Source organism: Triturus cristatus, chromosome 7 (assembly GCF_964204655.1).
Source record: "Triturus cristatus chromosome 7, aTriCri1.1, whole genome shotgun sequence".
Lineage (NCBI taxonomy): Eukaryota > Metazoa > Chordata > Amphibia > Caudata > Salamandridae > Triturus > Triturus cristatus.
Genome location: NC_140590.1, coordinates 1,209,945,348 through 1,209,965,981, shown reverse-complemented (window position 1 = coordinate 1,209,965,981; position 20,634 = coordinate 1,209,945,348). Strand labels below are relative to the sequence as shown.

At 49.2% G+C, this 20,634-nt stretch overlaps 1 protein-coding gene across 1 annotated transcript in view; it reads right to left on the bottom strand.

The window, feature by feature from the left end:
• The window catches only part of PFAS (phosphoribosylformylglycinamidine synthase), a 257,939-nt gene that overhangs the window by 72,305 nt on the left and 165,000 nt on the right, over positions 1-20,634 (bottom strand). Inside the window, exons 15-17 of the mRNA XM_085618581.1 lie at positions 20,438-20,599; positions 20,146-20,256; positions 2,952-3,083 (exon numbers count right to left, since the gene is read on the bottom strand). Of these exons, the coding sequence (XP_085474707.1) occupies positions 2,952-3,083; positions 20,146-20,256; positions 20,438-20,599 (405 nt within the window). The remainder of the gene's footprint in view (positions 1-2,951; positions 3,084-20,145; positions 20,257-20,437; positions 20,600-20,634) is intronic.

Here is a 20,634-nt window from a genome sequence, read left to right as displayed (position 1 = left end):
CCAGCGGCACAGGGGCAGCCAGGTGCAGGGTGCAAACAAGGTGTCAGGAACACAATGCACTTCAATGGAGAAACTCGGTTTGACTAAAAGGCAGCAGGCGACGAACTGGAGGCTGCACGAAGGAAACCAGTGACAGCAGAGGTAAGTTGAGATGCTGTAGGTAATAGGGACACAGTCGGTCGAGCTCCCCAAGGCCCAGGGGCTTCTGTTACAGGGGTGCCCTTTTACGTCGGGTTTTCTTACCGGAGCCGGTCGAGGTCAGGGGGAGCCTTTGGATTCACACTGCATGCGTAGTCGTGGAGTCCAGGAGGGGTCAGCCAACGCTGGACTTGAACTCAGCATCTCTGTAGAATCTTTTCTGGATCGGTTGGCCACCTGGACACAGGCCAGAGGCGTCGGGTACAGAGTTGTCAGGGATCGCAGATCCGGAGGGCACCAGAGTCCTTTGGGTTGATTTGTTTGTGGACAGAGCCGCTGCCCTCAGGAGTTCTGGTCTTAGTCAAAGGCAGGCTGTCCTCCCAGGGGTTGTGGAGGTCGCTGGCTGCAGGACACACCTCTTATTCTTCCTAGTTTTCCCTTCCGGCTTTCTCACCCAAAGTGGGGGTGTAAATCCAGGGGCTATCTGCTGCTAGCAGCAGAGGTTAGGGGTCACCTTACATGGACGGCAGGTCTTTGAATCTCCCCTCTCGAACACTGTGCCCATGTGACACCTCCAACCAGGATGTGCTTTGATTCTGGTCTCAGAGAGCAGGGGCTCTCGACCCAGGGGTCCAGAAACATGTCTGGTGGTGGCTGGCAGCCTACAACCAGTTAGAGGCCACACCAGGGTTGGTAGGTTTTCAGGGGGGCCTCAGAGTAAGTTTCAATAAATCCCACACTGGCATCAAAGTGGGTTTATCGAGAGGAGTAGTTTTGTACCAAACATTTCTTGGTTCAGAGAAGCCATCATGGTGCTGGGGAACTTGAGTTGTCAAGTTTCCAACCCATGTACTCTCTATGGCTTCCCTGGCACTTACAATATTAAGGAATGGAGCCAATATTGTAGGGCATATATGCTCCTGCAGATTTACCTTCACCTGTGGTATAGTGCGTCCTGCCTTAGGGCAGTGAGGATTACTAGAGGGTGACTTAACTATGCCTTCAGGCAGTGCTATGTCGGCTTTGTCGTTTTCTCCCTCACAGGGGCATGCAAGCTGCAAGAGCAGTGGCATGGTCCCAGTGAGGGGAGTCACAGGGGGCCCTCTTCAGCTCCCAGGCCCTAGGTACTATTTACTCGGGACTTGCAGGGGCTAGAAGTAACACTTGAGGATTTGTTTTTAGGGAACTAGCACTGGGGACCTGGATGGCAGGAACCCTGAGCACTACGATCGAAACCACATCAAAACTAGGCAAAATGTGGATGCTAACCATGCAAAAAGAGGAACTTTCCCACAACGCTTTTTTTTGCCAATTTCCCCTGATTCCATCAGTCCTCATCAATCTGTCCCACCCGAGAGCCAAGATGATCTTAATAGCTCCGGAGTGGCCACGTCCGTGGTGGCTACAATTGCCCCATCTCTTCTGTGGCACAACATCTAAAAAAAAATATTTTTTTTAATAATTAAGGTTTATTTTGTTCTGATAGCTCATTGGTGTGCTATCCTCACCCATACAAGATCACCTGTCTTCTGGAGAGAGCCAATTACAGATGACCCTCACCCTTTAAGGTGAGCCAATTTTGGCTCTTTATGCAATATTCAACAAAAAAACAAATTTCTGAATAAGGTTCTACCCATGCCTTTTTATTGAATTGTTTTTTCAGGGACTTGGAAGGGGATTGCCGCCCCAACCATTCTTATCCCAGATATTCTTCAATTGAGAACAACTATTCTCGCCACTTATAGTGGTCCTACCCTCCCAGACTGGGCCTCCACTACCTCAGCCAGTATGTACCTTTCAACTTATCCTCATTTAATTTCTTCAGTATTTACAATACCTTAAAATAACCCCCCCCCTTTTTCCTCTCTTCCCCAGACCTCAGGAAATTTCAGTCCTGATGAGACCCTATTTATTCTTCCAAAGATCGAAACACAGTCGACAAATGTACAAAGACAGACTGTTTCTTTGAACTGTGATACAATGATTACTTCCCTGTGTCTCTAACTCTATTGAATAGAAAACTGCTGTCTTTTGTTGTAAAGCAACCAATATACTATGTATGTTCACATTGCACTTTACCTTTTTGTCTTCAAATTCGGTTTTGGTTTGTCTTTTCTCCTGGGGTATACTCCCTCTTCCTGTTTCCCTTAAGAAACACATCAGTTTTGTATAAACAAATAACCCTGGTCTAATAAACTTGGTTCGGCTCAACCGTGGTGGTTTACAAATACTGGCTGTCCTGGAATCTTCTTTTCCTTACGCGAGAGCATCATTGATGTAATTACACAGGTTGTTTAAAAGATTCATTCTACACAAAAAGATCTGTCGAAAAAAACTTTCTAAAAAGTGAGTTCTGTGTCAACACTTGTTACGGTCGAACTAATCCCAGCGACCAACATACAGTTCCCTCACCAGAGTCAGTGTCAACAATTTACCTCAATTACAGGGGCAGTCACACCATGGCAGGAGAATGGCTGAGCGGTGTAAGGTATCAGCATAGTGGTGCAAGATCTGCCTATTTATTTAGCCACTAACTTCATTCCTTACATATCATTCACCTTTTTGATTACTTGCAACATAACTTCTTCATTAACACTAACCACATTAATTACACAACGCTTATGTCATTCATCACATAGCACTCCCCTCAGACCACTATCCCCAATAGATACCACTAACAATCATTACTGTACCTAGAACTTACACTATTTGTTACTAATCACTCAGCTGATCCGATACATGTCCTTTCCTTAATTAAAAACTTCATTAAGAAGTTAATCTAACAGACAGAAACCAATAGGGTTCTAAGGTACCTTGTTCGTGAGGTATCTTTTACTGCCAACAGCTGGTAACTTCAGTACACGATGAAGGGCGTCTTTCACTGTGAGGTCACTGGAAAGGATCAGAGGTTTGAGGACAGGGACCTTTCTACTAAAGGCAAACTCCTGTAAAACAAAACACGAAGCAGTTCAAAGTACAATTTCACAGACAATCAAAAAAACTGTCAGTTCATTCAAGGCAATGCTTTCACTGTGTGACCTTCATCGTTACATCACAGCTAATTGAGAAAGGGTAACTCCAAGTAAAGCCCTACGTCCCCGATGACCGACCAAATCACTAAATATGTACCTAGAACCACTACATCATCAAGGGCCACCCCCTCACCCACATTCTGTATGTAAATCCATCATCTACGAGGATATAGACCCTTTTGAATGGCAGCAATTTTCAGGCTTCGTCTCTCAGCATGAAAGAAAAAGATCCAGGGGTGACAGGCGATCAAGGAGAGTATCATGTATGTTGGGAAAGAGACCATACATATAGATGCACGCAATTATATATATATCTCTACAAAGAGGATATAAAAAGATATACTTGATTCTGCACTTGTTAAAGTGAACCAAAAAAGTAGGGAGGGGGGAGGAGCCTAGCGCGCAACCAAGATGGCCGCGTAGGTGCGAGGCTCCCGAGGACCTCCGCGACCTCCTGAATTAATCCTGGCGATATCCTGTCCTTGTTGAGGGGACTGTGTCGGGGAACCCGAGCTGAGGCGCCACCCGTTTTTTGGGCTCGAATCGGACCCCGGACACCGGTGGGAGCATCGACCGAAGGTTGCGGCCTTCTCCTCGCCGGCCCCCCGGATTGGAGTAGTGGGGCGATCCGGGGCCAAAGTGAATAACAGCGGCGAGCGGGGCTGGGCGACTCGCGTACCCCGCACTTTCACTTTCGCTTTTGCGCCCTCCTTGCTCTCAAGCGGGGTCGGGCTGCGGAGCGGGGTGCGGTGGTGTGGCCTTGTCCAGGTGCCCTGCTGACCCGCCGGCGGCGGGTTGACCCGCGGCTCGGTGGTCGCCCCCGGCCCCCCCCTGTCACCCGTGATTTGGCGTGGCGGCCCGTTTGGAGATCTTGGCACGACGGTGGAAGGGCCAGCATGTCCACCAAACAAGATGGCGACCGGGCGAAGGTGAAGACGACCCGCCGTGGCACGGCGCACCAGGCCAATAGTATGGACCGCTACACGCTCCAGAAGGGTTCTCCGGAGACATCGCGGTCATCCCCGGCGGGCCCGACGGAGGCATCTGCCCATCCGGTGGATCTAACCCTCCGGGACGTCATGGGCGCCATCGCTGAGATGAAGGCCTCAGTGGACCAGCGTTTCGACACCTTGGCGCAAAAAATTGACTCGGTCCTGGTGGATGTGGGCCTTGTGAGGGCGGACTTGTCAAAAACGAACGACCGAGTCGACTCCCTGACCCACACCACAACGAGCCTCACGACTGACGTGGTGGCCCTCCAGAAGGAGGTGCGCCGGCTTGGCCAGGCGAGCGCCCTGATAGACCGGCGACTGGAGGATTCCGAGGGTCGGGCCCGGAGGAATAACGTCCGTATTATTGGTGTGCCGGAGGGACGAGAGGCGGAGGCGGCGGATCTCTTCGTGGAAGATTTGATCCTGACCCATCTCCAGCCCCGGGGGCTGAGTAAGCTTTTTGCGGTGGAGCGTGCCCACCGGGTCCCCGGGGGCCGCCCTAAGACCGGCGCCCCGCCGCGGCCTCTTATTGCCCGGATTTTTAATTTCCGGGACCGAGATGCCATCCTCCAGGCAACAGGGACCGGTCAGGTTGGACAATATGGATGTACACTTCTACCCAGACTTTACTCCGGCGGTCCAGAAGCAGCGATAGAGCTTTCTTGGTATTAAACGGCGCCTACGGGACCTAAACCTCAAGTACTCTATGCTCTTTCCGGCCAAGCTGAGGGTGGAGGTGGATGGTCGTACGCACTTCTTCGACCGGCCCGAGGCGGCTGGGGACTGGTTGGACACTTTGCCTGGAGACCGGGGCCGGGGGGGGGCCGGGGGGGGGGGCGCGGCTGGCGAGGAGGGCCCGCCGGATCAGAATTGAGGGGTGACTGTATAGGCCTTGCTCTGGATGTTGTTCCTTTACCACATATTGCTTGCGTATGTTCCCCTCCCATGGAGGTCGTGTGGGGTCTGCTGGGGGCTTCCCTCCTCCTCTGGGGGACTAGTTAGTACTAGCTATGGGGCGACAGGCACACTGCACTTTGGGGGGGCTGTCTGGGCTCATGCAGGGGTGCAGGGAGGGGGGAGTTTTGTTGGGACCGGGGGGTGGGGGGGGTGTGTTGTTTGTTAGTACCGCAAGGCAAACCCGCAACTGTTTTGTTGTTTCTAGAATGCTCGGTGGGGGACGACCGATTGTCTCGACGTATGATGGGGGGTAGGGATTTGACTGTGTTGTCATGGAATGTTAACGGCCTGGGGGATAGGATTAAGCGTGGTGTGGTCCTGCAGTATTTAAAACGTATTTCCCCAGATGTTGTCTTCCTGCAGGAGACGCACCTTATAGGTAACACCTTTCATGCAATGAATCGGAGGGGATATCGTTTGGCGGCCCACTCCGGCTTCACTTCGGGTTCGCGGGGGGTGGGTATTATGGTCAAGAACTCGCTCCCGTTGGAGATTGACGAGGTGCGCCATGATGAGAGGGGACGCTACACTGTTCTGGTGGGACGAATGGAGGGTAGAGTGTTTATCTTTGTATCAGTGTACGTCCCGCCTGGGTTACAAGCCACTACATTTGCGGACCTGGGGCGCCTCCTTCTGGAACTTCCGAGTGGCCTGTTGGTGGTCGGAGGGGACTTTAATGCGGTTGCCTCTGGGTCTATGGATCGCCATCCCCCTAGGGACCTCCCCCGGGCACAGGCGTGGCTGCCTGGCCTTTTAGACACGCTGGGCCTGGGGGATTGTTGGCGCTTAAAGCATCCCGTATTGCAACAGTACACCTTCCACTCGGGTGCCCATGGTAGCCTCTCGCGGCTTGATTATATCCTCGTCCCGGCGGCCCATGCAGGGAGGGTGGGGGAGGTGCGCCATCTGGCGCGGGGTATCTCAGACCACTCCCCAGTGTTGTTGCATTTCGATGTCTTCCCGAGGGGGGATGGCAGGGTGGCCCCGATCAATGCATGGTATTTGCGCGACCCCACTATTCGTGCCGATTTGATCAAATCCTTGCAGCGATATTTCGATGAGAATGTGGGGTCGGTCCCGTCGGCCATCTCCCTGTGGGAGGCTTTCAAGGTAGTCCTTAGAGGGGAGGCCCTCTCCTTTATTTCCCATGCCCGGCGGCGCGAGCGGGAGGAGGTGACCCGAGTGGAGGCCGAGATTGCAGAACTGGAGGGTGACCTGGGGAGCGGGGTAACAGATGCCAAATTGCATGTTCTACACCTAAAGCAGGCGGCCTATCGTGCCCTCGTCACAGAGGCGGCCAGGGGCCTCAGTAGAGAGCAGCAGGGGCGATTGTATGATGTGGGTGACAAGGCTGGCAAATTGATTGCGTGGTTGGATAAGAGGGAGAGAGCGAGCCGCGTGGTGCCTTTGATTGAGAGTGTGGATGGTGAGCGTGTCACTGAGCCGGAAGCCATTGTCTCCTGCTTCGCGGATTATTTCCGCGAAGTTTACTCCCCTGTTTCTCCCTGTTCGGAGGAGGATTCCCATGCCTTGCTTCGGGACATCGCACTGCCCTCCCTTACGGTGGAGGACAGGGATTCGCTGGACGCCCCTCCCACCTCGGACGAAATTGCCTCGGCTATTCGCTCGGTTGCATCCGGCAAGGCCATGGGCCCCAATGGTATTCCCATTGAGCTATATAAGCTACGCCCGGATGTGTTGGCGCCCCACCTGCGCGCGATGTTCCTCGCGGCCCACTCGCAGGGCTCCCTCCCGCCGGACCAGCGTCTAGCCACAATTGTGGTGATCCACAAGGAGGGGAAGCCCCGTGAACGGGTCACATCCTATAGGCCGATTTCGCTCTTGAATGCGGAGCCCAAAATCCTCGCCAAGGTGTTGGCCAACCGGTTGGTTGGCGTGGTGGGCGATTTGGTCCACCAAGACCAATCGGGCTTTATACCACACCGCAACACGGCGCTTAATCTGCGGCGCTTGCACGGGGTGCTCGCGCGTGTCCCATTTGTGCGGGAGCCGGCCATCTTGGCGTCCTTGGACGCCACCATGGCGTTTGATACGCTTGAATGGCCATACATCTGGGCGATGCTGGCGAAGTTTGGGTTTGGCCCGGGTTTCATCAGCTGGGTCAAATTGCTATATTCGGGCCCGTTGGCGCAGGTGGTGGTGAATGGGCGAGTATCGGCCCCGTTCGCGCTGGGGCGGGGCACGCGACAGGGTTGTCCCCTGTCGCCTCTCCTGTTCGCCCTGGCCCTGGAGCCCCTGGCGGAGTGGCTGCGGTGGCACCCTTCCATCCGTGGTCTCCGCTGGACCCCCGAGCATGAGGACCGTGTGTCCCTCTATGCTGACGATATCCTTTTGTATCTCGCCTCCCCGCGCAAATCACTCATCGTCCTGGTTGATGTTTTGCGCTCCTTCGGTCGCAACTCAGGTCTGGTCATTAACTGGGCGAAATCCTGTGTCTATGTGCTTTCCGGGGAGGCTCCGGTCCTACCACGGGACTGTCCGATCCAGATTGCCTCCCAGGGTTTCCGGTACCTGGGTATATATATCACTCTGGATCCGGAGGCCCGCTATGAGCGGAATTTGCTGCCCCCCCTCCAGCGTTTGAAGGAGGACGTGGTGCGCTGGCGGCGTCTCCCGCTCTCGCCACTCGGCCGAGCGGCCTTGTTTAAAATGATGTCCCTGCCGCGCTTCCTCTATGCCCTCCAGAATACCATGGACTTGGTCCCTGCACGCTACTTTCGTGAGGTGGAGGGCCTCCAGCGGCGCCTGTTCTGGGACGGGAGGCCGCGTATTGCTCTGGCTAAATTGACGCTCCCGTGGTACGATGGAGGGGTCGCCCTCCCAGACATTAAACGGTATTACTGGGCCTCCCAACTAGCTGCAATTAATCATGGCCTTTACGGGCCCGCCCTGAACCCGGCATTTGAGATGGACAAGATGCTCCTGCCCGGTGGTGATTACAATCGAGCGCTTTACTCTGGCGCGCCCGACTCCCGTCTGACGGGACCGACGCGTGTCATGGTGCGTGTCTGGCACGCGGCTAATGCAGCTATGGGGTGGAAGGACCGTTTGACCCGGGCGTCTCCGCTGTACGCATCAGAGAGGTTGGGCTCCCTGTGGGCATCGAAGGGCTTCGAGAAGTGGGACACGATCGGAATCAGCACGGTGGGGGATCTCTGGACGAGGGGGGGATTCAAAACTTTTGAGACGCTGCAGGCGGAGTTTCAGCTGCAGGGCAGTGAGTACTTTCGGTACCTACAGGTCCGCCATGCGCTGGGCTCCGTCTTCCCGGATGTTGCATCCATTCCGGAGTCTTCCCCCCTGGAGGACAGAGTGCTAGATGGCCATGTCCCGGACAGCACGATCTCCCTCATATACAAGAAACTGATTAACGATAGATCGTGCCTGCTGACTGGTCTCCGCGAGGCTTGGGTTGCCGACGGGCTGGAGCTGGACGACGAGGATTGGATTTCCGCGGTGGCCTCTCCGAAAGAGGTGGCCATCCCGGCTCGCCTTCGTTTCGTCCAGCTCAAAATCCTTCACCGGGTCTATGTGACGGGGCCAAGGCTTCTACGTATGGGTTTTGCTGGTGACGGAATGTGTAAGCGTGGCTGTGGTGCGTTGGCGACTTTCATGCATATACTGTGGGAGTGCCCGAAGGTGGAGCGATTCTGGCGTGGTGTGCATGAGGTCCTGCGTGTGGTTACGCGTGTCGCGCTGCTGCCTGAAGCGAGGAGGTGCTTGCTGAATGTATGGGAACCGAATGACTACTCAGTCCCGCAGACGCGGTGGGTGACTCTGGGGTACATGATAGCCAAGCGTGACATTGCTCAACTGTGGGGATCCCAGAGGCCCCCGGCGGTGTTGGCCTGGAAAGAACATATGGATTGGTGTATGTTTCGTGAAAAGGTGGTGTATGTGGCGAGGGGTAAGCCTGGGGCGTGGGTGAAAATCTGGGGCCCCTGGAACGCCTACCGCGGGGGTATTTGTGAGCCACCACTGCTGCCGGCTGCCTCGCCTGCTCCGTCTCCCTAGATGGCCCATCTCCCTCGGCCGCGGGCACGCGGTCCCCCAGTCCCTGATCTACTCCCATCCCCCTCTTCAGAGTTTTCCTTCTGGTTTGAACCCCCCACTTATGGAGCACGTGTGGCCACTTTGGATCTCGGGTTGCCTTGCGGTTGTGGTTTTTGATGTTGTTTTGTCTTAAGAAATGGAACCGTACTGTGTGGCATGGAGCTGTGAGGCCCGCACCATTGATGACTCCTGTTTTCCTACTGTGCACCGCTGAGAGGTCTTTACTGTTTGTATGTAATATGCTTTTGATGCTCTAGCGGCCGGCCGTGCGGTTGTAGGCCCATACCTGTAACTTTTATAAAACTGTAATAAACGGTTTAAAAAAAAAAAAAAAAAAAAGTAGGGAGGATCTACTTTTTAACAGGCGCCCTGCAGATTCAGACTCCACTATAAGACTAATATTTAGGTTCAGCAAACAGGAGAACCAACTAAGAGCCATTATGAGAAAACACAGGCCGCTAGCTTAGGGTGATGTCACACTGGGGCCCATTCTGCCTAGAGTACCATCTATTACATTCAGGAAGGCTCCCTCTATGAGGAACGCCTTAGTAAAAAGAAGTCCTGACAAGGTGGATAAAAAGAGTTGGTTACAACCTAGAAACAGCTTCCACAAGTGCAGTACATGCAGGGCTTGGAGATTTGGAAAAACATCTACGAATACACCACACGCTTTAATGAGAAACCTCAGAAAATCAGGAGCATATTCAGTTGCAAAATGAACATGCAGTCTATGTTCTGGAGTGTGACTGAAGATTGTAATACGTGGGGAGTACTAAGCTGCAGGTCCATAAGAGGATCCTCCAACATCTGAGGGTGATCACTAATGTTGATCAAATATATCCTGTTGCCCGCCATTTTGCTGAAAGGCACAACAACAACCCAAATTGTATCAAATACTTTGTTATTGCTGTAATTCCCAAACTAACAAGGGGTGTCAATCGAGAGTGGATGCTGAGAAAGGTGGAGACCAGATATATTTTACATTTGGACTCAAGAGCTCCAAATGGCCTGAATCAATTACACGATTTTCACACCTTTCTATGAATCTTCCAGATGGATATTCATGCAAGTTATCATATATTCTGTGTATGTAAGATACATGTGCCTTAAAATCTCAGCTGCCTCTTTTCCCTATACAGTTTTTTACATACAATAGTTGCACTATGTGGGAACATTTCGTTTTCAGACTCAGGCTTTTTATCTGAGGTGTGGTGTTTATATTGTTATAGCTCTGAATGTGATTTGAGTATTTGATTTTTACAATCCATATTTTGATTCCAATTACATTTAATAACATGGGTTTTAACATGGTATGTTAGTGATATATATTAATCGTGAGACTATCAATGATTTGCTTTAATAACCAGTGTTGATCAAATATTGTTTTTGCAGGATGGTGGTTAGATTTTCATATGACTAGGACTTGGATATTTTAGGTATGAAAGGATTTATCCAGGAATGTTACCGGCTACCATAAATATGATATGTGTGATTGGTTCTGTGCTTTTTTGTTCCTGTAATTCTGACTTAGACCGCATCTAACCCGCTTTGCAGAAGGCGTACCAACTCGCCATCCCGGATTACCGATTGTATTAACACAACCAACCTTAAGAGACTTATCTGCCTTGAGAAAGCCCTGGCCTGCTGGCCTCTGGGCAAAACATGGGTCAGCTGTTCCTTCATTTCTAAACGTCTTTAAATAAAAAGACCACTGCAAACGAGTACTCAACCCTTCTTTTCATATGACGTCCAATACAAGATTGGGGGATTTATTCACCCTATAAATTACAGGAACAAAAACACACAGAACCAATCACACATATCAATACTTTGGAATAGGTTGTATCTGGGTGAAACCACCGTTTTTGGTTTGTGCCACAACCCAAATTGGGTCCTGACTAATTGTGTGAACCCTGGTAACACTCACCAGCTACAACGACTATGGTTTAGTTATTTTTGTGGGCAATGTCATGCTATCTAGATCTAATGATGACCTGCCATTTTTCATGAATCATAATTTAAAACAGAAGGAAGTTTTTCAAAAATCACAATAATGTTAGCTATTCTGGTTCAATTTTAAATAATGTCAGTAGCTATGTGATAGCATTTATCTGAATTTTTTTTAAATTGTGTGTTTTGCACAATAATGTTTCATAACGTTTTCTGTGTTCATACATCATGTGATGTATACAAGTCTGTCACTCAAAAAGCAGCGCGTATGTGATCAAGGCCAGGACTGGCCGAAACGCGCCATAACAGCACCTTTGTATATGGAATAAAGTAACTGCGAGCATGTCTGCGCCCAATCTTTGGAGGATTAAGGGGAATAAATAGTATATAAATATCATGTTTCAACCATGAACATTAATAGAATTAGGTGAAAATAGGCCTCTAAAACTGTGAAAAATTAGTTGAATAAAAGTGGATTGTTGAGTCTGGTATAGTTGAGATACAAGTTAATCAACATAGATGTGGATCGATCTGAAGGGGGAAGGGGGGCAGGATCGAGGTTAATGTAGTTAAAAAAACACACACACAAAAAACGTTTCTGTACTGTACAGTAATTTTTCCAAATAAATCACACACAAAAAAATGCCAGAGGATTCTAAAATGAGATTGAGGCAGACAATGCAAACTACCATGCTGCATTGGATTGTGTACTTTACAGGAATGGCAGGTAAAATCTGGATATAATGATCTCCATTTTTGTGTAGTACAAAAAGAAAAATAATTTAAGATAGCAAATATCACTAAAGAATATAAATATGAAATAAGAATATTTTTTTTAAAGTGAAAACAAGTTATATGTTGATGTCAAGCTGCATGTTAAAATTAATATGTATGTATAATCAATTGCTGCTCCTTTAACTGGTGGAGGGGGAATTTAGGGCAGTGCCCTTAAAATAACACTCTAGATGGGACCACTCTATGGCAAAGTTGAAGGCTCCGGTTGAAATGCATAGGCTTTTTTCCCATCCTGCACTATAGCTATGCACTTGGAAGTGGGAATATAAAAACAAATTCACTTTGAAGGAAAGGCATCGGGTTGTGCTGTTCTTCCTGCTTTCCCTGTTGGATCGTAAATGTATATAATCATTGAGTCGGATACCAGCCTACAGATTGGGATGTTGCAGGTACACCAAGTAAAAAGTTCAGACGACCCTTATTGGCTTACAGAACCTAAATTAACAATCCCAAATGTTCTCTTTCGTGGTAGTGTGGGCAAGCAGTTTTGGTAGGGTAGTGTTACGCATTTGTTGAACACACAGTCAATAAATGAGCCACACACTCACAGAGAAAATAAGAGGTATAATAATATGATTTAGAACACCAAGAACTTAGTGATCAGGTAAATACTTTTCAAGTTATTAATTTTTACAGTCGTGCAACGTCACCCAAATGCGCTTTTACGTGGTAATGTTTACCTATGGAGAAAGAAACATATACTGCATATAAATATTTGCAATCGTATTTTGGGGCTCCCCTTTTAGACTTAAGATGCTAGGATGTTAAGGCCACACGATCAACCAGCAGTTCGTGATTACCTGCCGTGGAGTGTCCGGTTGCAGAGGTGCTGGATGGGTTGGTAGCTTTGCATGCCACACCGTTGTCAAGCAAGGGGGGGGGACGACATACACACACCTAGAAATAGGCTGCAGAGGGGCACTTGGGGACAAGTCCGGGAGCTCCCAACAGTGGGCTCAGTTCGTGAGGGTCTTGAGAGTCTAGAGAGCACAGTCGGTGTTCGTGGATGCAGGCGAGGGAACTCGGGTGCAGAGGGTTTTGGTCGACTGTTCCAGTGAATCATAGGTGCTCACAGCTCTCGGTCAGACCTGCAAAGAGGGACGAAACAGGACACCTGGGCTACTCTCCGAGCTGGTCACTGCAATGCTCATCTGCCTCAACGGCTGGCCGGGCTTTGCAGTGTTGGAGTCTGGACTGGACTTCAAACAAGCTTTGGTTGCTGCAAGGGGTCCGGTTTCCCAGGTATTGGTGCAGGGCAGCTCCTGAGGTCCTGGCATCTCCAAACTTGGTGGGGAGATAGATCTGACCTCTGGGAGGATGGTGACCTCCTCCTGGGCGGCTGCTGCATCAGTAGACCCAGTGGTCAGCAGTCAGTGAACCGGACATTGCAGCCAGTGCCTGCAGGCATATTTCTCCTCCACTTTAAGGGTGATGCTGATGGCTTGGCAAACTGCTGGCGGCTCTCCGAGGCTTTTGTAGAAATGCACTGCTGCAGGACCAGTTGAGCACATCAGGTAGCCCACCTTATGGGTGTGACTAGCCTAGTAGTGCAACACGCCTACTTGCATAGCTAATTTCACACCTATCCTGGTGCCAAATGCACCCAGGGCAGGGGGTGGCATCTCCCAGGTATCGGGGAAGCCGGAGTTGAGTATCAAAGGCAGTAGGGTGCTTTAAAGCTCCTGGCCTTGATATGCTAAATCACAAGCCATGCTGCTCGAGGCGGTGTGAACCCCCTCCTCCGGACCTGGCATTGTTTATGGCCCCAGAGAGTGGGCTCTCACCTGCAGTGGGTCGGAAACATGTCTGTGGCGGCAGGCTGGACGATACCAGTCAGCCAGCACACTAAGAGGCTGGTAGGTTTTCAGGTTGGCGCCTCTAAGGTGTCCGCTGGGTGCATCTCTTAATAAATCAACAGTACGAATTTATTGAGACAAGTTGTTTTAAACCAAACCCCATAGGTCTTAGTAAAGCCATCACATAGTTGAGGAACCCGTAATGACCAGTGGCCAGTACATATACTTAAGACAACTTCCCTGTTCACTTTTACCATCTAGTAATTGAACCAGTTAGCACAGGGGCATATCTGCTCATGCAGATATTTCCTCACATTTAATATAAAGCACCCTGTCAGAGCTATAAGGCCTGCTGTAGGGGTGACATATATTTTGAATGCAGTGTCTGTCGGCATGGCACAAAGGGTGTGTGCCAAGTCGTGTTTTCACATTTGCTGGCATAATTTCATGCAGTGGCCAATGGCAGCCTGCATGAGTCCCTTAGGTTGGCACAAAACATGCAGCCCTTAGGGTCCCTCTTTAGTACCTATACCCTAGGCACCAGGGATACCATTTACTAGGGATTTACAGGGGTGCTAAAGGTCTTTCTAGTGGGGGAACAATTGATCAGTTACTTTGTTTTCAGGAAAGAGCACTGGCAAGGGGGACCTGATTATCAGGAACCTAGTTCACTTCAGTCAAAACTGCATCAAATAACAGGCAAGAAGTGGGGGTGACCATGTCAAAAAGGGGCACTTTCCTACAGATGTCAGATGTGGACCAGAAACAAAAGGGGGAAGATGATTGTAGGAAATACACAAATTACCTACAATTGCTGCAGGGTTCTTTGCAGTCAGAATTTGGCAAATAATGAGAGTAAAGTGTTGTATTTTGTTGAGGATTGACAATGTGTCTGCAGCAAGGTATGTGAAGAGATTAAGGTGTCTTTGATCAAAAGTTATGGCAGAATTGGCAAGGGAGTTTCAAGCGCAGCATATCCCAGGGTATAACAATTTTGTCACTGATTGTATTTCAAGGAAATTGAGGGCTTCAAGCAATTGGATAGTGAACAGGAGGATATACAGGAGGTTGAAGTCGAAATGATGTACTTTCGAAATAGATCTGTTTGCCAACAAGTTGAAGGCTAGAGTTCCTGTTCCGAACCAGATCCAGGGACAAAGGCAGTAGATACTTTCCTTCAGAGGTGTAACAGGAGCCCACTTTACTCTTTTTCAACATTCGCAATTGTAGGAAACTGGCTATCTATATGTGCTAAAATGAGGTACACTATATAGAGAGTCCAGGTAACCCTTAATAGTGTACAGGGGCTTGCTTTAACAATGCTAAGGTGCTCTATTCGTGGTAGTGAGGTTGAGCGGCCTTAGGCTTATCAGAGGGGAGTGTTAGGCATTTGTTGCACAGTCAATACATGAGACACACAGTCAATAAATGAGACATACACTCAATACGGAAATCAAACACCAATTTGCAAAAATAAGAGATTTTTCTATCATTTGAGACACTAAGATCTTCAGGATCAGGTAAGTAGCTTTCATTTTAGTGATTTTCAGAAACAGAAAAATTACAGCTCTCAGGTTTGAGACATGGGCCTCAAATGTGGTAATGTTATCCTATGGGTGAAACATACACTGTATGGGGTCACTTGCAAACTGTTAGAAATTGGGGTCTCTAGTTGGCAAGGGCTTGCACCTTTGTCCAAATAGGGACCCTTCTTCCTAGTCTGAATAAGGGAGTTACACTCCTACAATAACCCCTGCTCACCCCCTTGGTAGCTTGGCACGGGCAGTCAGGCTTATTTTAGAGGCAGTGTGTAAAGCATTTGCACATAACCAACAGTAATACAGTGTAAGCACTACAAACGGACATAACACCAGTTTAGAAACATATCCAATATTTTTAAATACTTAAGACAAGACCAAAAATCCACAATACAGTACTTAAAGATTTTCAGTTATCAAACTAACCTTGTAAAACAGTTCCTTGATGTCAATAGCTCCGTCCGGGGCTATCACGGCATCGTGACTAAACAAATCCAAACAGTTCTGGCTGACCGCGGCGTCGCGGGCCAGTTACGGTGTCAGGAAGACCCGCAAACAGTACCTTTCAGGAATGCAGGGCGTCGATGACCTTTCGTTCGGCTTCCGAACACACGGCGTCCGGAGGCGTCGGTTCCGGAGGTCGGTGCAGGAGTCGTCGGGGCCCTCGAAGTCACACGCGTTGCAGATCGTACTCCTCTTTGTTGCAGTCAGGAGTGCTGGCGTCGGGTGCTGCGGTGCGAAGTGCAGCGGTACGGCATGTGGTGCCCTCAGGTCGCGGTGCGAGCAGCGGCTCGTGGTGGCGTCAGATGGCGTCGTCGTGAGACCAGGGTCGCGGCGTGAGGTGAAGACGGTGCTCATCACGGTGCTGGCAGGTCACGGTGCAAGCAGCGTCGTCGTCGTTGCTTAAGCGTGGTCGTTGGCTGACGAACTGGAGTCGATGGCACTGGCGTCTATAGGCCAAGGATGCGGTGCGGGATGAGGATGGTGCGTCGTGTAACTTTACGAGTGGTGCCCTCGAACCAAGGTGCAAGCAGCGGCGTCGATTACGGCGTGGAGCAGCGTCATCGGGGATACCAAGGCATCGTCATGAAGCGAGGGGGTGCGGAGTGCGGTGCCCATGGGTCGTGGTGCAAGCAGCGACTCGGTGGCGGCACCAGCAGGTGTCGTCGGTGAGACCAGGGTCGCGGTGCGGGGTCGTGACGGTGCCCTCGGTGGTGCCTTCCGGACACAGAGTCGGCAGCGGCGTCGTAGACAGCGTCGAGCTTCAAGTCTTTGCTGTTCCCGAGACTTCTTGAACAGGGGGCAAGCTCTACCTCAAGCCCTTGGAGAAACTCACAAAAGTAGATTGCAGAAAGTTCAGTCCAGTCCTTTCACTGCTCAAGACAGAAGCAGCCACTGCAGGCCAACACAGCAAAGCACACAGCAAAGTGGCAGTTCCTCCTCACAGCTTCTCCAGCTCTTCTTCTTGGCAGTCTTCTTGATCCAAAAGAGTTCTAAAGTCTTGGGGTTTGGGCCCCAATATTTATACTAGCAAATCCTTTGTCCTCTGAAGGCAGAGGGGCCTGTACCTAGTTCAAACCAGTTCTGGGTGCATTCTGCCAGTGTGCACCTTCTTCTTTTGTCAGTGTGGGCCAGGGTCCTCAGACGCACCACAGGAGGTGGGGCCAGCATTGTGGAAGGCAGGCACAGCCCTATTCAGACCCAGGTGCTACTCCTCCCACCCTTCTATGTGCAAATAGGTCTATTCAGCCCTGTGCTTACTCACCCTGTCTCCTGGAGTCTCCCCCAGCCCCTGTCTCTCACAAACCAGACAGACAATACACAAGCTAGCAGAGGCAGGATGGATGGTTGGGTAAGAAAATACCTACTTTCTAAAAGTGGTATTTTCAAACACAGAATGTTAAAACTATCTTCACTAAAAGATGTATTTTATCATTTTTCAGGCATACTAAACTCGAATTCCTACCATGTTCCCTGGGTCAGTTAGGATTGTAGGATGTTATAATCAAATTGCCCATTCTGGCCTATGACATCCCCAGGCTGCACACAGGCTCTGCAATGGCAGGCCAGAGTTACACTTTAGGGGCTGTTTGCGTGGGTGCCAAGTCTAACACAAACTACAGGACTGTTCTTCTGGAAGGTAAGTAGGGGTCAAGGTCCAAGAAAGCACCAATATTCAGATTTACCTGCCCTAGGGTGTACAGGTACTTTTCACGGTAGTAGCCTCAAATGCTACACGTTAAGGTCAATGGTGAAGAGTACCTACAAAGAAAGGCTGCAAGGGGGTGACTGGGGGACCAGTCCGGCAGAACCTAAAGGGGGGCTCGGCTCTTGAGGGTCTCAGGACCACAGAGAGAGAGTCTGTTTTAATGGACATCAGTCAAAAACAGTGGCAATAAATGGGGATGACCATGATAAAAAGGGGCACTTCCCTGCAGCAATAATTCAGAAATGTTTGATGAAGGTGAGAAGAGATGATTTTAATCCCACCAGGGCTTTAGAAAATCTGCATTTGGATGGCAGTGTTGTCCAAGTCTAGGCAAATAGGAAATTTAAGTATTGACTGTACTGAAGCTCTGGGGGAAACTGCATTGATATGAATTCAGATATAGTGTAGCCTCCTTAGGAGAGGATAACAGTGTATTAATGTACGATTCAATGATTTTTGCAAGGCTGGATAGGAGTGAAATGGTTCCATTGTTGGCAGCAGAGGGCTTTTATAGACTCTGATGGAAATTTCATGTTAAATCAACTCCTCCCTCTTAAGTGGTCTAGTCTGTAGACCATATTTAACCTTATTGGGTTGGGGAAGCATTCTTTACCCCATAGGTAGAACCACGACCCGCCTTTATTCCGCAGTCACTACCCTGACTGCGACGTTACCATGCATTTCTTTACTAGGCAAGTCGTTAGAACAACTTGCTTTAGGGGGCGTGTTGTTGGACTGGTGTTGGATTTTAAGACCAACGTCTTCCCAACTGATGCACTGACTGGAATAATATAAATTAATATTCTAACTCTAAAGTCCAATGCCCCTCTAAGGTAAGTCATTGGAACGACTTGCATGGTACATCACAGTTGGGGTAGTGACTACCGAGTAAAGGTAGAATTGGAAAATGCTTGAGGGTTCCATCATACATCCAGCGGGTTGCACAGAAATGGCATTCTTCAGTACTGAAAAGCCACAAAGACCTGGCTTTCCACAGCTTACCAGAAGCTCCCCGGTGGACGTGAATCCACCAGAAAGAGTAGACTAATTTAGAAACTGGTTACCGCTCTATCAACCAATGAAAAGGCTGTGCTTTGCATATTATGGATCCACAAGTACTAAACTGAAGTGAATTGAGCATACACAAGGATGAGCTGAACACTACTACTAAGTGGCGCACAGGAGAACTGCTCTAAAATTATCCAGATCCTTTCTGGCACCTGGGGATATTCGCAAGGAATTTGCGGTTAGAACCATTCTTTAGAATCATGCTTTTCAGGAATGTTAAGACACAAGAGCTTGAAGGTTGCCTAACACTAAACGGTCTGTTGAAAAAACCTGTGCATGAAAATCTAAACCTCTCTGACCTACTACCTAAATTCTATAAAAGTCATATTTACAGAATGCATGCCTGGGCCCTTTATGAATTAGGGTCTGCAGAGGAAACATCCTTTACCTCGCAGTCACAACAACGACCTGCCTTTACAACCCAGTCACTACTCCAACTGCGACGTTACCTTGCGTTACTCTACCACGCAAGTAGTTACAATGACTTGCTATAGGGGACACGTTGTTGGATTGGTACAGGATTTTTAAGTCCAACACCTTCTGTACTGTTGCGTAGACTGGAGTTGGAACACTAATGTATACTATTCCACAGTCCAGCTCCCCCAAAACAGGTCGCTAAAATGACTTGCGTGGTAATGTAACACGTGGTAACGTCGCTGTCTGGGTACGGACTGCGTAGTAAAGGCATGTGGGTTTCCATCGTACAACCGGCCTGCAGGGATTTTTGACTGATTTGTGGAGAAGCCACTCTCATGCTACATTTTACTATCCTACGCCCACCATGAATGACTTCCCTACATTTCACTGAAATTCATAGGAGGCCATACTTTCTAGTATCCGTGATATTTGTAGATGTCTACCTTAAGGTGCAGTTAAAATAACGTGTACCTTTACAACAAAAGTATGTACTTTAGGCCATTAATCAATACATTAAATAATACTGGGACCAGTACTGTTCTCACAGGTACTGCTTTTCGCTAAGTGGCCTTCTTTTGGAGACCATTCACAAGCTATTGATGACAAGCTCTGGAGGTCGTTATTTCCATGTTTTCTCTTTAACTCTCAGCATGCTGGTTTCTGCACTTCTGTCACTTTCCCGGTTTCCAGTGAGTCCTGGAAGGTCTCTACTGCTGGCTTTACAAATCTCATTAGTTCCAAGACAGCAGTACTGGACTTGTCACCAAGGCAACACATTAATTGTGTTCAGTGTTTGTACTTTGGAAGGTCACCTTTTCACTCCCTAACATTTGTCAACAAACTCCTTAAAACAAATCATGTGCCTAGAAGCACAGCAACTGCTCATTAATCACAAGTGACCATACACAGTGCTAGATATGACAGCTTACAGCTATAGAACATGAAAAAGATCCTCTTCCAACATTGGAGAAGCAATTGAAGTGGAGGAGTATGCACGACAAACCACCTAATAACAGCCTCCTCCCGAAGAAAGTTCTCTGAGAGACCCTACAGTAGAATACTACATAAGCAGGAAAGATACAGTCCTTCCAAGATAAAACACTGGGCCACTACAGCAAACTATGAAGTTTTACAAACCAAACAGAAGCATTTCACCTTGCATAATGATAAAGTTCCTACCTTTTGGGGCATCTTGCCCAAAACCCACTCTAGTTGCAGGTCCACAGGCTTGGATTGTCGATCTTCTGCATCAAGTACAGTATTCTGGACATGCCTGTCCAACAACACAATCTGAAACAAAGAAAGCAAGAGTGGTCAGTAGGGGGTGGTCTCATAGAACGTATGTCTCCCCAGTGAATCCTGCATATCTTCGGATACCCATTAGAGGTTCTCCAAGAAATTGCCTAGTCTTGCATCGCTTCGCATCACTGGAAAAAGATTAGGGAGGATGGCAATTATGAATGTCACTTACTCTGCCATCACCAGTAATTTCTCCCACAAAATCGACAGGACACTTCTCACGCTGACATACTTTCTTCAGAAAGTCTGCATCCTGAGGGCGCATGAGAAGAGCGTTGGACTCCTGGTACTCTGCACCCCAGATCTCAAGCACACTCAACGTGGGATCACCTAGCTGCATGGGAGATAAGACCGCACAATTTGATCCAG